This window comes from Opisthocomus hoazin, chromosome 16 (genome assembly GCF_030867145.1).
Source record: "Opisthocomus hoazin isolate bOpiHoa1 chromosome 16, bOpiHoa1.hap1, whole genome shotgun sequence".
In the NCBI taxonomy this organism is placed as follows: domain Eukaryota; kingdom Metazoa; phylum Chordata; class Aves; order Opisthocomiformes; family Opisthocomidae; genus Opisthocomus; species Opisthocomus hoazin.
The window spans coordinates 16,763,718-16,775,006 of NC_134429.1; the positions used below are offsets into that span (position 1 = coordinate 16,763,718).

The 11,289-nt window shown below is 60.0% G+C and overlaps 2 protein-coding genes across 6 annotated transcripts; both read left to right on the forward strand.

Moving 5' to 3' along the window:
* The first annotated feature begins 1,023 nt into the window (after nucleotides 1–1,023).
* Nucleotides 1,024–3,203, forward strand: C1QC (complement C1q C chain). Of its 2 annotated transcripts, XM_075437361.1 has the most exons (3): nucleotides 1,024–1,108; nucleotides 1,792–1,981; nucleotides 2,214–3,203. In XM_075437361.1, the coding sequence occupies exons 2-3, from the start codon at nucleotides 1,801–1,803 to the stop codon at nucleotides 2,768–2,770; spliced, it is 738 nt and encodes a 245-aa protein (XP_075293476.1). In that variant the 5' UTR covers nucleotides 1,024–1,108; nucleotides 1,792–1,800; the 3' UTR covers nucleotides 2,771–3,203. The 2 variants fall into 2 exon arrangements, with proteins under 2 accessions (XP_075293476.1, XP_009936758.2); XM_009938456.2 differs by lacking the exon at nucleotides 1,024–1,108 and having other exon boundaries at nucleotides 1,711–1,981.
* A 1,725-nt stretch (nucleotides 3,204–4,928) lies between these two features.
* C1QB (complement C1q B chain) lies at nucleotides 4,929–8,152 on the forward strand. 4 transcript variants are annotated; one of them, XM_075437355.1, is made up of 4 exons: nucleotides 4,937–4,978; nucleotides 5,414–6,054; nucleotides 6,152–6,314; nucleotides 7,412–8,152. In XM_075437355.1, exons 3-4 carry the CDS (start codon nucleotides 6,155–6,157, stop codon nucleotides 7,984–7,986), a joined length of 735 nt encoding a protein of 244 aa, XP_075293470.1. In that variant the 5' UTR covers nucleotides 4,937–4,978; nucleotides 5,414–6,054; nucleotides 6,152–6,154; the 3' UTR covers nucleotides 7,987–8,152. The 4 variants fall into 4 exon arrangements, with proteins under 4 accessions (XP_009936759.2, XP_075293470.1, XP_075293469.1 ...); XM_075437354.1 differs by having other exon boundaries at nucleotides 6,155–6,314; XM_075437356.1 differs by having other exon boundaries at nucleotides 5,735–6,054; nucleotides 6,155–6,314.
* Nucleotides 8,153–11,289: the final 3,137 nt, after the last annotated feature.

The window sequence follows — 11,289 nt, forward strand, 5'->3', positions numbered from 1 at the left end:
CCCCGACTGTAAAGGCAGAAGGACAGGAGGGACCTGAGTGTGCAAGCAGAGCTGGCACTTACAGGGAGGAACAGGAAGTCTCTGGGACCAGCCTGTGTGTGTCCCTTCTCTGATGAGTCCAAGCTAGCTGTCCCTTACAAGGGTAGATACAGGGAGCAGATCATGGATCTCACTCACACCATCCTCTGTTGGTATCCAAACCCTCCCAGCATGGGGAAAGGCAGCTGTGGTCCTCCAGCCTTTCAGCAAGGAGGTCCAGGGACATCAGGGTGACTGATGGGGTTGTGGGGTGATGGTGGTGGAGTTGTGAGGCGATGCTCTTCTCTCTTTGGCTTGGGTTGAGACTAGTGGGCAGTATGGCAGGCTGGGCAGGTACCAGGCAGCCAGAAAGCATCAGGGAAGCCACGCAGGTGCCGTACCCTGGACTGCTACTCGGAGGAGCTGCTACACGCTTGTTGGGCAGTCAAATGTCTCCATTCCTGGAGCAGTGAGGAGGAGACCAGCTCACCTGCGAGGAGCGATGCTGGGGCCCCAGCGAATCCGTCGCCCAGCAGAGCTGGTGAACCACAGGGAGAAAATTCAACATCCTTCAGTCCCATCTCCTGCAGGTGCAGCATCTCCCTTCAGAGCCAGGCAATGACCTTGCACCAGCCCTTCACTGCACAGGCAGCTCTGGCCCCACGGAGCTGGCATGAGGCTCTGCTCCCCATCCACTCGCTGTCCTTCTACTCACAAACGAGCTAAGGATAGGTGACAGGCAGGTGGTTTGAGGAGGGCTAGTCCCCACGGTGGTTGGAGGGTTTGTGGCACATCTCCTGGCAAAGACTCATCCTGCCTCTGTCCTTCCAGCCCCTGCTGCTGCAGTGGCACAAGTGCAGGTCTCGCTGCACAGCCAGGAAAGTGCTTGCTCAGAGGAAACAAGCAGGCGGGAGGATGTGAAACTCGGCTGGGGGTTCTGGGTCCCCAAGGGCCCTTTCCTAATTCCGCGACTTCCTCCGGGAGGGTGTCAGGGAGAGTCACCCACGCCAGGCTGTGCCGGCAGGCAGTGCCCACAGCAGCTGGAGGGCTCAGCGACGCAGCACCCCGTGCCCTGCTCTCCTCACCAGAGGTAAGAGGTCCTGCAGGGTCCATCTCTTCGGGGTGGGCTGCATGGCGACTGGGGGTCCAGCAGCATGGCACAGTGCTGGGCTACGTGAGAGGAGGAGGAGAAGGAGACAGAGGCACTGCCAGGCTGCACACATGTCACGGGGGTATGCGCGCTTGTCCTTGCTGGGGGAAGACCTAGTACCCTGGGCCAGGCACTGTCCTGGGAGATCCCCAGCTAATGGGGGGCTTGATCCCGATGGGCAGAGTCAGAGAAGTCGGCCTGCTGCTGGAGGAGGGGTGAGATCAGCTGGGTCCAGGGAGCTCCAGCCTTAGTGCAGCATGGTGCAACGGTCTATAGCAGCGTACACATCTGCAGGGGTTCGGGACGCTGGACTGGGAGAGCTTGAGGCTGGCCAAGGGCACTGCAAGACCTCATGGCTCCATCCAGACTGAAAGTCCAACCCCTCTTGTGCCATCAGGGGCTGCCTTGGGGTTGATGATGAGCCCAGGGTCCGTCTTCACATATCTGCCTCCCCACCGCCTGGCAATTGGTATGGGGGGAGGACACTGAGGGCACAGCCATCGCAGCCAGGTGCTCCTGGTGCAGTCAGCCTAATAGCACAGTACCTCCTTTGCCCTATGGCCTGGAAACCACCCTGCTGTGGCCCCTCACCCCAGCACTTTCTTTCCCTTTCCATGCTCCAGACCGCCAAAATGGGGCAGAGCTTCTGGGAGCAGTTCTATCTGGCCCTCACCCTCCTACTCCTGAATTTGGGGTCTGCCATGACCAGAGATGCCACTCACAGCTGCTATGGGGCTCCAGGCCTGCCAGGCATGCCCGGTGTGCCAGGCAAGGATGGCCGGGATGGGCTGAAGGGAGCCAAAGGCGAGCCAGGTGAGTGAGCAAAGAGAACCACGCAGGCTGTTGAAGCAGGGCCTTTGAATCCTCTGTGGGCAGTCTTCCTTGGTTTGCAGGCTGTAGAGAACATCTTCTGTGGACAGGGCAGGAGGATGGGACGCTGGAGAGAGGCAACAACCCTCTCCTGCCCAAGACAAGGGGCTGGAGGAGCCTCTCCCCGTATCCTGCCATTGACACTGACTCCTTTTCACTCCCCACTGCCCCACAGGCATCCCGGCCACTTCTGCAACACGAGGGCCCAAGGGCGCAAAAGGGGAACCAGGCAGCCCTGGCTTGCCAGGCAAGACTGGCCCCTTTGGTCCCCCTGGCCCCCCTGGAGACCCTGGGCCGATGGGCATGGCCGGAGAGCCGGGTATGCCAGGCAGCTACAAGCAGAAGCACCAGTCAGCATTTTCGGTGACGAGGCAGACCAACACATACCCCATGATGAACGTCCCCGTGGTGTTCAACCACGTCATCACTAACACCAACCATGACTATGACACCACCACAGGCAAGTTCACCTGCAAATTCCCTGGCCTCTACTACTTCATCTTCCACGCCTCACAGACAGGCAACCTCTGCATCATCCTGTACAAGAACGAGAGCAAGATGGCCAGCTTCTGCGACCACAAGACCAACACCATGCAGGTCAGCTCTGGTGGGATCCTCCTCCGTCTGCGTGCTGCAGATGAGGTCTGGCTGGAGGTGAACGACTACAACAGCATGGTGGGCATCGGAGACTCCAACAGCATCTTCTCAGGGTTCCTGCTTTTCCCAGACTAGAAGACCACCTGAGCCCACCCCAGCACAATGACCTTTTTGCCCTGCCCTGCAAACACTGCTGCTCACCACCAGGCTGTTGCTGATGCTCCAGGTTTCTCTGCTGGATTGGAAGCCCCAGTGAGGGGGTCAGCCCCAGCCACCAGACACAACCCCCTGGCCTGGGGACCGAGCGCAGGCTGAACAGGGCAACAGACACATCTGGATGCATCTGCACCCAAACTGATATGCCAAGCTCCCGTGGTCCCACTGGCACTGCCATGTGCGTCCACCCTGATAACCCCACATTGCCATCTGCTGCTGGAGCCTGAGGTCTCTCTGCTTCTCTCTGCTTCCCACCTGGGTTGCGCCAGGGACGGCCAGGTGTCCTGGAGCAGGCTTGCAGCAGCACCTTTGCCTTCACCCTGCTGTGGAAAGTGTCAATAAAACCCTCCCCAGTGCACCTAGCCTACTGTGTTTTTCCTCCATGACTTGCCTTTCTGCAGGTGGAGCCCACGTGCGGCCGGGTGGATGTGTTGGGCACGCATGCTTACATGTATGTGCACGACATCTGGACGTCTGTGTGGCATCAGAACGTCCCCAAGCCTTCGCTGGCATGGCTGTGCTCAGCATCAGCGAGCATTACACACCGTTCACGACCCCAGCTTTGCTCAGCGGTGCAGGACCCCCAGTAGCACTGACTGCAGGAAGGGAATGGTTCCCACGCCCGTGCACACAGCCCCCACACAGGGGAGACCAAGACTCCTCCAGGCAGGGGCCCTGATACCCCCCTTCCCCTCCAAATGGGTGCATTTCAGTCACAGAGGGCCACAAACCAGGCAGCAAACCTCATAGCCATGCCTCCAGTGGCTGGGGCATCCACAGGGTTCCAGCCCGACCGGGGCAAGGCAGGGGAAGCGCTGGCTTCGCTGAGCCAGACCAAAGGAGCTCGTGGCTGTGGAGGCTACTGAGCCCACCAAAACCCAATGGAGATTCATGCTGGTGGCTCACATTGTACGGTGGAAGACAACACCAGCTCCTGTGCTTCACCTCCTCGAGGCATCACAGAATCACAGAATCACAGAATCACAGAATGGTAGGGGTTGGAAGGGACCTCTGTGGGTCACCCAGCCCAACCCCCTGCCCAAGCAGGGTCACCCAGAGCAGGCTGCACAGCACCGCGGCCAGGCGGGTCTTGAATGTCTCCAGAGAAGGAGACTCCACAACCTCCCTGGGCAGCCTGGGCCAGGGCTCCGTCACCCTCAGAGGGAAGAAGTTCTTCCTCGGGTTCAGCTGGAGCTTCCTCTGCTCCAGTTTGTGCCCATTGCCCCTTGTCCTGTTGCTGGGCACCACTGGAAAGAGTCTGGCCCCGTCCTCCTGACCCCCACCCTGCAGATATTTATTGGCATTTCTAAGGTCCCCTCTCAGCCTTCTCTTCTTCAGGCTGAACAAGCCCAGCTCCCTCAGCCTCTCCTCGCAGGATAGATGTTCCAGTCCCCTCCTCATCCTCGTAGCCCTCCGCTGGACTCTCTCCAGTAGCTCCTCATCTTTCTTGAACTGGGGAGCCCAGAACTGGACAGAGTACTCCAGATGTGGCCTCACCAGGGCAGAGTAGAGGGGAAGGAGAACCTCCCTCGACCTGCTGGCCAGTCAGCAAAAAGCAAGACTGGAAATATTTTTACGGCAGGGTAAAACCGCTTCCCGTCTGCAACATTTAGGAGAGCCTGGGGGGCAGATTCACGGTGACAGATGCTGAGACCCCGTAGCATCCTCTGGGCCTGCCGGTACCCCCCAGCAGGGCTGGGTGTGTGTGGCGGAGCCTGAGGGATGCTGTCTATGTGCATCCACATTTCTGCAGTCCTGAGGGGTTACCCCAAACTCCCCTGGAGCTCACGGCAGCGTTCCCCACAGCAAGCACACCCAGCAGCACCCAGGGGCCCTGCACAGCGGAGCAGACATCGCTCCGGTCCCCAGGGCCAGAGCTGTGTGTCTGAGGGTCCCCCAAAGTGCTGCCTGGGGACAGCACGTTCTGCTGAGCTGGCGGCAGCATTCATGGCGGATATGAAAGTGCCGCTGAAGAAAGGGTAGGAGCTAAAGATAAAAAAGGGATGTGGCCCAGATCCTTTCGCAATAACCCTTGCAGGAAACTTCTGCTTCTCCTTGTGGTCATTTCCAAGCAGGGCGCTGGTGTGTCCTGCTCCGTCTCCCCATCTGCCCAACAAGAAGCTCAAGGTAAGAGCAAAGCATTGGCAAAGCTGAGCCCCAGTTCCCCACTACAGGTGTGCTCCTGCATGTGGGGAACCCGGCAGCACCAGGGTGACTGTCACCCCCTGCATCACTGGCATTTTGCTGTGGCTCGAGGCAGGAGAGAAAGGGGGCTGCTGGGCTGGGGGTGGAGGAGGTCCCTGGTGGGACCTCGACCACTCCTCCTCCACCTGGGGGAAGGGGGGGATGGAAAGGGGAGATGGCAAAGGCCCAGAGGGGTGATCAGGGCCCAAGCACCAGTCTGAAAGGTGCCCTGGGAGTGCTGTCCTGCCCTGAGATGCTCTTGTCTGCCTGGACCTGGGCTGGGAGCCTGCAGATCCATCCTTGTACCTGCCACATCTGAATCGGAGCTGCTGCTGCTGGAGAATCTGACTCACCAGACTCTTTTCCCACTAACACCAGGGTTTCAGTACTGGGAAAGTCCTCTTCAGGCCAGAGAGTGTGGCTGGGGTGATGTGATGTCCAGGTACAGCCCCCAAACGCCCAGTGCTTACCACACATGCACCAGGAGCTGGGGCAAGGACCCGAGCTGTGGGCTGCAGGGAGGGCAGCAGCAAGACTGGAAGCCCAGAGGACCGTGCCGGTAAGGCTAGTTAGATACAGAAACGCTCCTGAAATGAAGCAGGACCCAAGGGGAACCCACAGGAGTCAGTAGGGCAGATTTGGGGATTCCTTTGCCATCTGCAACGACTAAAGCTGTCCCTCGAATATGCTGGTGGAAAGTTACAGCTGTCTCCTTGCGGATGACGAAACTGCTCTGGCCTGGGGAAGGATTTTACCCTACAGTTGCGGTCCTAGTGGCTGGAGAATTTCTCCTCTGAGGGAGCACCGGGGACTCAGAACATCAGGGACCTGCAGCACATGTCCGTGGCAGCAGCATGGCCAGGCTGGACATCAGACCGCTGGGACAGGCTGACCTGTCCCCAGATATTCATGTGGCTGAAGCTCTGGCTCTGGGCACTTGTAAATTAGTAATTTAGGAGTGGGAAGACACTGACCAGGTCTCCCGTGACCAAAGGGACTGCTGACTCCAAGGCCATCAGGTGAGCAGATTTGACATCGTCCCCCAGAGCAGCAGGGTGCCTTCCCCACCCCTCCCACTGCCCAAGGCAAGCCCCTTGACATCCTTCTGTGCTCCAGCAGATGCAGACCGTGTGGGCGATGCTGATCTGCCTGGCTGGAGGGCAGCTTGCAGGTGCCACACTCTGCAAGACCTACGGCACCATCCCAGGCATCCCGGGGTCACCAGGACAGCCTGGCAGCAACGGCAGAGATGGGGAGCAGGGTGCAAAGGGCGAGCAAGGTAAGGAGGACGCTGCAGGTGGGGGTCATCTTGTGAAGACCGAGAGGAGGAGAATCGTAGAGTCATAGAGTGGTTTGTGTTGGAAGGGACGTTTGGAGGCCATCTAGCTCAATCTCCTGCAACAAGCGGGGCTATCTTCAACTACGCCAGATTGCTCAGAGCCCTGTCCAGCCTGACCTTGAATGTTTCCAGGGATGGGGCATCTACCACCTCTCTGGGCAACCTGTGCCAGGGTTTCACCGCTCTCATTGCAAAATATTTCTTTCTTATATGTAGTCTAAATCTGCCATCTTTTAGTTTAAAACCATCGCCCCTTGTCCTTTCACAACAGGCCCTGCTACAAAGTTTGTCCCCATCTTTCTTACAAGCCCCCTTGAAGTAATGCTCTAAGCTCTCCCTGCAGCCTTCTCCTCCCCAGGCTGCCCAGCCCCAGCTCTCCCAGCTTCTCCACCCAGCAGAGGGGTTCCAGCCCTCGGGTCATTGCTGGGGCCTCCTCTGGCCCCGCTCCCACAGCTCCAGCTCTGTCCTGTGCTGAGGGCTCCAGAGCTGGACGCAGGACTCCCGGGGGGTCTCAGCAGAGCGGGGCAGAGGGGCACAGTCCCCTCCCTCGCCCTGTGCCCACGCTGCTGGGAATGCAGCCTGGGATGGGGTTGCCTTCTGGGCTGCGAGCGCACATCGCCGGCTCGTGTCCAGCTTTCCATCCCCCAGCACCCCCAAGTCCTTCTCGGCAGGGCTGCTCTCCACCCCTTCATCCCCAGCCTGGATTGCCACCAGGGGTTGCCCCAGCCGAGGTGCAGCACCAGGCAGTGCCAGGCACATGGTCCTGAGAAAGCACTCCATCTTCCACGAGTCCCTTCAGGGTGTTATCAGGTGGGGTTGATGCTCGGAGACAGAAGGGGTTGCACAGACCGGAACACCCTGAGGAACCTAGAGAGGGAGGGTGCACGATAGCAAGGGGCGTCACACCCGCTGGATGGGCAGGGGTCTCCACTGACCCACACCGCAGCGCAGGTACCGGCGGTTTCCTTCCCCGTGCCCCCTCTGCAGGCCTGTGGGGCTCGGCTGCGACCACGCCGACTCTTCCTCCTGCTTTCTAGGTCCCCCTGGCCAGGTGGAGCACGAAGCAGACCTAGGGGAGAAGGGAGACCCAGGATCACCAGGGTACCCTGGGAAGATCGGTCCCAAGGGCCCCCCAGGTTCAAAGGGATTACCAGGTCTCATGGGACCCCCTGGCCCTCAGGGGGACTCTGGTGACTACAAGGCCACTCTCAAGTCTGCCTTCTCCGCTGCCAGGACCACCACCTCCTACCCCCGCCGGGAACAGCCTGTCCGTTTTGACCGCATCATCACCAATGAGAAGGGCCACTATGAGAACCGGTACGGCCGCTTCATTTGCAGGGTCCCGGGCATCTACTACTTCACCTACCACGTCACCTCCAGGGGCAACCTGTGCCTCAGCGTGAAAAAGGGCCGGGGTGGCAGCAGGGGCGAGAAGGTGGTGACCTTCTGCGACTTCGTGCAGAGCAGCTACCAGGTCACCACAGGCGGTGTGGTCCTCAAGATGGAAGCAAACGAGTCCGTCTGGTTAGAGCCAACGGAGAAGAACTCCCTGGTGGGGATCGAAGGGTCCGACAGCATCTTCTCCGGCTTCCTGATCTTCCCCGAGGCTTAGACCACCTACAGTGTCTCTCTGCACCCCTTCTCCTGCTGACTGGCCCCTGCACGGCTGAGGATTCTCCTGGAAATGACTCTTTGCTCCAGATTTGGTGCCCTAAGCCTGTTGCTGCCAGTCTTGCACATTAAATGACAGCTCCTTGTGCTGCTGGTTCCTTCCTGCCTCGGATTTGCATCTTACCCCCCAATCATGCTCAGATACCCAGGACACCCCTGGGTGCCGCCTGGACTCATTGGTATCTCGTTACTGCTGAGCAGAGCCAGGCAGTTCGTGCAGTGCCTGCTGCAGCCCATGCTGAGCATCTCCTTCCAGGGCCACACAGAGAAAGTCCCAGCCCAAGCTTAGGAAAACACAGAGAGGAAACGTGGTCTATAGTGAGGGATGGGACACATAAGACAGTGGGAAAACTGGGGCCACTGGGTACTGGTGGTGGATGGGGAGATGCTGGAGGTGGTGTTGTATGGGAGAACCCCAAGGCTGGTAGGATCTGGGGACACCAACCTCTCTGAGACCTTTTTTTGGGGTAGTGGTGACGATAATAACCACAGAGATATGTCAAAGCCCATGATGAGATGAGCCACGTTGCTTTGGGAAGCCAGAGCTTGATGCCGTGACGAAGAGGCGTGGGGCACACGCTGTGCCCTGGCGCAGCTGGACACGCTCCGGAGCAGCCCCACAACCCCAGCTGAGGACCAGCTCATGCAAGTCCTACAGCACAGCCAAGCCCTCCCGGAGATATCTTTATTAATAGCAGAGCTGATGGACGCGAGGACCTCCAGATGAGTAAGAGCTGAGGACCCCAAGGACATCTCTGTCCCTGGGGTAGGTTACAATCCAGCATTGCCCCTGGGTGGGTGGGTTTCCTGCAGCCCCCAGCCCGGCTGTGGGAGCTGCTGGATATGAAGCCCACGGGGGTGTACACGGGGCACACAGAAGAGAATTTTTATGGGGATCTGGGATTTGAAAGGGGCTGGATGAAGGGGAGGATGATAAAGGGTCTTGGGGGTTGGAGGGGGTGGGATATGGAGTGGCTTTTATAGAGCATCACCACCGAGCTCTCGGGGTCTGGTTGCGGGTGCAGGGCCCCACAGCTCTGGGCTGCACAGGTCCCCCTGCCCCGGCACGGGACCGTGACTGGCACCAGCGCGGCCAGCTGGCGGCCCCAGCACCGGTGGGGACGCGTTGCCGCCAGGTGGCACTGGAGACCGGATCAGGCCCCGCCTCGGCAGCCGGAGCATCCCCGGTCCCACCGCCCGGGAGGGACCGGGCGCAAGTGCTGGGCGAGGCTCTGCCTCCCCGTCGGGTCTGGGAGCCGGCACCGGGCAGGATCAGTCCCTTTGCCACCTGGCCACTGCGTCCTTCCCCCAGCAAAACGTGTCCCTCCCGTCCCCAGGAGTGCAGCCACCCCACGGCCACCCCTCTGCCCCCCCGCCAGAAGGGCCGGGCAGGGATGTGCCGGTGTGGCAACCCGAAGCTTTTAAAATGCAGCTGCGACGCTCAGGCCGTTTTGCAGCTGGGGATGCAGCATCCCAAATAAAACCGGGATTTTGGAGGAAAAGCGTGTTTGACCCCAGCGCAGCGGCCGGGCAGCGCACGCCAGCCCAGTCTCCCCAGCCCTCGGCGGGTCTGCGGGAGACGCGGCCGAGGAGCCGTCGCTCACTGGAGGACGGGGCTGCCATTCGACGGGCGCTGGCAGGCCAGAGAAACGAGCTGGCAGGACCCGACTGGCATCGAACGGAGAAAATGCCAGATCCTTCCTCTGGCACGGGATAACCCCATGCAGCAGGACGGGCTGGGGGCAGGAGGAAGCTTTGCAGCAAGGGATCTGGGATGCTGGTGGGCAGCAAGTTCAAGCTTTCTGCCTGTCTGAGTAATTGATATAATCATATTTGACTTTTGAAAAGGTCTTTGTCAGGACCCCCTCTCGAGTGGAGATGGTTTTATTTTTAAAACTGAAGTCTGACCTAGCAGCAGCCCAAGCCAAAGGGTTTCTTGGCTCTTGGCTGCACCTGGAGAGGGTCAGCAGGCAGTGCAGGTACCAGCTGTCTCCGAAGCGCAACTCACTGTGCTTACACAGCTGGAAAACAGAGGTGCACAGGGCACTGCTTCCTCCCACGGGCCTCGACCAGCACCCAGCAATGCCACCTCAGGCTTTAGGGCCAGAGGACGGAGCTGCCTGCTCCTCTGGAGCTGCCACTGCACGGGTCACGGAGCAGCACAGCCCTCAATCCCAAAACGGATGAGAACAGGGGGGCAGAGGGCCATGAGCGGGTGGGATGGGTGGTGGTCCCCACAACATCACCGCCCAGCTCTTCCAGGGCCGCTCAGTGCGGGCAGCAGGTTTCTGACCCTGCAGGAAGCCCTAAAGCCCCAGGCCTCCACCCCAGGGCAGCTTCTCCTCTCAAGCCGTTCTGGCACTCGCTGAGGCCAGCGCCAAGACGTGGGTGCCCCCTCCCGCAGGACCCCCCACCGCAGGACGCTGCGGTGCTGCCCGGGGGCAGCAACCCCTCCGCTAGGTCCTCAGCGGCACCCAGGGACGCAGCAAGAAGAATTCGAGGTGACGTGGGCAGGCGGGTGCTGCGCTTCCAGGCGTGCGTGGCCGCTTTGGTGCTGCCCGGGAAAGGCAGGACCCCAGCCCTGCTCGCGACACCCCCCACCCCCCCCGCGCAATTAATTATTCCACGCAAAACAAAGCAGCCTTGGGACAACGCGACCATCCACAGGAGAGCTGGAGAGAAACCTGTCGCAGGGTGCAGAGCAGCCTGGTGGTGAGGACACCGGGCAGGGGGAGATCCGCATTCACTGTCTCTCAGGGAAAGGACCAATTAGCATCTTTAATTAAATCTTTCCATCTTAGCAGCGCCCGTCACCCACCGAACTTTAACCTGGCCACGTCTGCACCCGCTGGAGGTTTTATTCTCACCCGGGACCCGACAGAACTGTGTCAGCGTTCTCTGCGTGTGCTGCCTCTCACGCTGCTCCGTGCCTGCTTACCCTGAGCTCCCCTGCACACTCACCCTGCTCTGTGCACACACTGGCTGCTCCATGCACGCTTGCACACTCACCCTGCTCTGTGCGTGTCATTGCTGCTCTGTGCATGCTTGCACGCTCACCCTACTCCATGAACACACTGGCTGCTCTGTGCACGCTCGCACTGCGTACGCTTGCACACTCACCCTGCTCAGTGCACACACTGGCTGCTCCATGCACGCTTGCACACTCACCCTGCTCTGTGCGTGTCATTGCTGCTCTGTGCACACTTGCACGGTGCACGCTCACCCTGCTCTGTGTACACTCACA